Source organism: Arachis duranensis, chromosome 7 (genome assembly GCF_000817695.3).
Source record: "Arachis duranensis cultivar V14167 chromosome 7, aradu.V14167.gnm2.J7QH, whole genome shotgun sequence".
Taxonomy (NCBI): Eukaryota; Viridiplantae; Streptophyta; class Magnoliopsida; order Fabales; family Fabaceae; genus Arachis; species Arachis duranensis.
In genome coordinates this window covers 42213909-42216102 of record NC_029778.3, presented here as the reverse complement: position 1 = coordinate 42216102, position 2194 = coordinate 42213909, and the positions used below count along the sequence as shown (strand labels likewise).

General features: G+C 36.8%; 1 protein-coding gene across 1 annotated transcript in view; it reads right to left on the bottom strand.

The window, feature by feature from the left end:
* LOC107458545 (uncharacterized) overlaps positions 1–1268 on the bottom strand; it is a gene marked incomplete in the record, with an annotated part of 5088 nt that extends 3820 nt beyond the window's left edge. Inside the window, 2 exon segments of the mRNA XM_016076749.3 lie at positions 1–494; positions 617–1268. Coding sequence (XP_015932235.1) covers positions 1–494; positions 617–1050 — 928 coding nt within the window.
* Between the last annotated feature and the right edge of the window lie 926 nt (positions 1269–2194).

Here is a 2194-nt window from a genome sequence, read left to right as displayed (position 1 = left end):
CACCATCCTCTGCCTTCCTCTCCTCACTTGGCGGCTGCGACTCGCAGGTTGGAACTTTAACCTCAGTATCGTAGCTTCCGTTATTCGATTCCTCCCCAATCGGTCTCCGCTTCCTGCCAACCGGATCCGGTTCTTTCGGACCGGGATGAACCGGAACCGCCCCTACCCCCGTCTTCCCATCACCATCTCCTGCCCCGGTTTTCCCTCCCTCAAACCGCGAACCGGTCGAGTTCGACTCATTAACCGACTGATTTTCCCGGTCCGACTCGTCACCGGTGGTTGGCAAAAGCTTATCGGTGTTCGTGGTGCTCTCTTCGAGCCGGCGAATCTCCGGTTCAGAACCGGTCGGCTCCGGAACTTCCCTTTCTCCGCCGGTTCCATCGTTTCCCGGCCGTGCCTCGCCGCAAACCGCCAGATCTGCTTTCTCATCGACTTTACCGTCATTTTCTTTCTCTCTCTCCTCCTCCAACTTCTTCACCTTCAACTGCAACGACCTTGAAGGAAAAGAAATAATTATAAAATGAAAAAAAAGGAAATTAGATCCAAAACCTACAGAAAAGTTAAACAATAATCATTAACCGAAAACTAAATAGAATATTTTTATGATGAGATTTACAGGATAGAAACGTCGGATTGTTGGACCTCGCGGCGGAGCTCGGCGACGCGGAGCTTCCGCAATTCGTCGAGCCAGGGGACATGATCAGAGCTATCGACGGAGGCCGCGCCGTTCTGGAGAAGCGGCGGGACGGCGTCGTTTAATTGGTCGGCGAATCGGAGGTTGAGATCGTGGAATTTCTGCTCGCAGTGGAGCGCGGTGGCTTGTAGGTTGGGTACGGAGGTCCGCGACTGTACCTCCATGGCGACGGTGTCCCAGTCTTTGAAGCCATGGCGGTTGACGGCGCTCGCTAGCAAGAGTTCCTCCCACGTGCCCCAAACCTGAGGGTGTTGGTTTCGCTTCTTCTTCTCTTCTTCTGCTAGGTCTGGGTCACGGGTCGGGTTATTGTTTTGATGGTTTTCCATATGATATGAGAAAGATGATGGTTTAACCATACAAGTATACAACTTCTTCTAACACCCTCGTTGCCTCCACCTCTTCAAATCCAATCTCTTTAGTTATTATTTTGAAAAATAAAAGTATAAAACATCAAAATAAATATATTTACACAAAAACATATAATGAAAAATATTTAAATAACTCTATTAGGGTTTTTTTCCCTTCTTGTTTCTATTAGTGGCTGGTTGGTCATGTCTGCTTTTTAGTTCCTTTGTGTAGTAGTTGCTGTTGTTGAGAGTTTGTGCGGATTTTAGTTAGGAAAAATCTCTTTGTGCACATATTGATATTGCTTTAGTTTTTTTTTCCTAATTTGTATTTTCTTTAAGAGTTGATTGTTATATTGCATTAAGCAAAAATTCACTACATAAAATTGTTTTTTAGATTACTGACCCATATTATTATTTAATTTGATTAAAAAAATTAATTTATTTTATATAAATAGTTTTTTTTAAAATCGATTTGGATAAATTATATAACCATCTTTTAAACAAAAATTTCAATTTTTTCTGGATATTATCACTAAATAATAAATTTGGTAGTTCTTTTTTTTTCATCCATTTTAACTAAATTTATTTTTTATTTTTATTTATTTAATTCTTGTGATATATATATTGTTTAAGAAAAGTAAAGTTTGATATTAAGAAAAATTCACATTTTTTTTATTTGTATAGGAATGGAGAAAAAACTAGAAATAAAAAAAGGAAAAAAAATTAGAATTCACATTCTTTCCAATTTTTTTAACACTTAAAAAAATACTGTATGATCTTTCACCATTAACTTTATAAGTGGGGACAAAATTAAATATAAGAGAGAGAGAGCATTGAAGGATGAAAGATGACACCATTCAATTTTTTCTTCACATTCAATTTTTATGTTGATCTTGGATAAAGATGTGAACAGTATAACTCTTCAAATTATTGTCCAACATCGAGTTAATTTTGATCTAAACATTAAATAGTGTGATCAAATGACAGTTACATATTTTATTAAATAATTTTCATCGTTTATAGAAAATTGAATTAAAACAAAAAATTAACAAATATATTTGAAGTAAAAAAATTGATTAAAAAATATTAATAAGAGGAACATATCTAATTAAAAATTTGAGATTAATTTTAAAAAATTAACAGAGAAGAATTT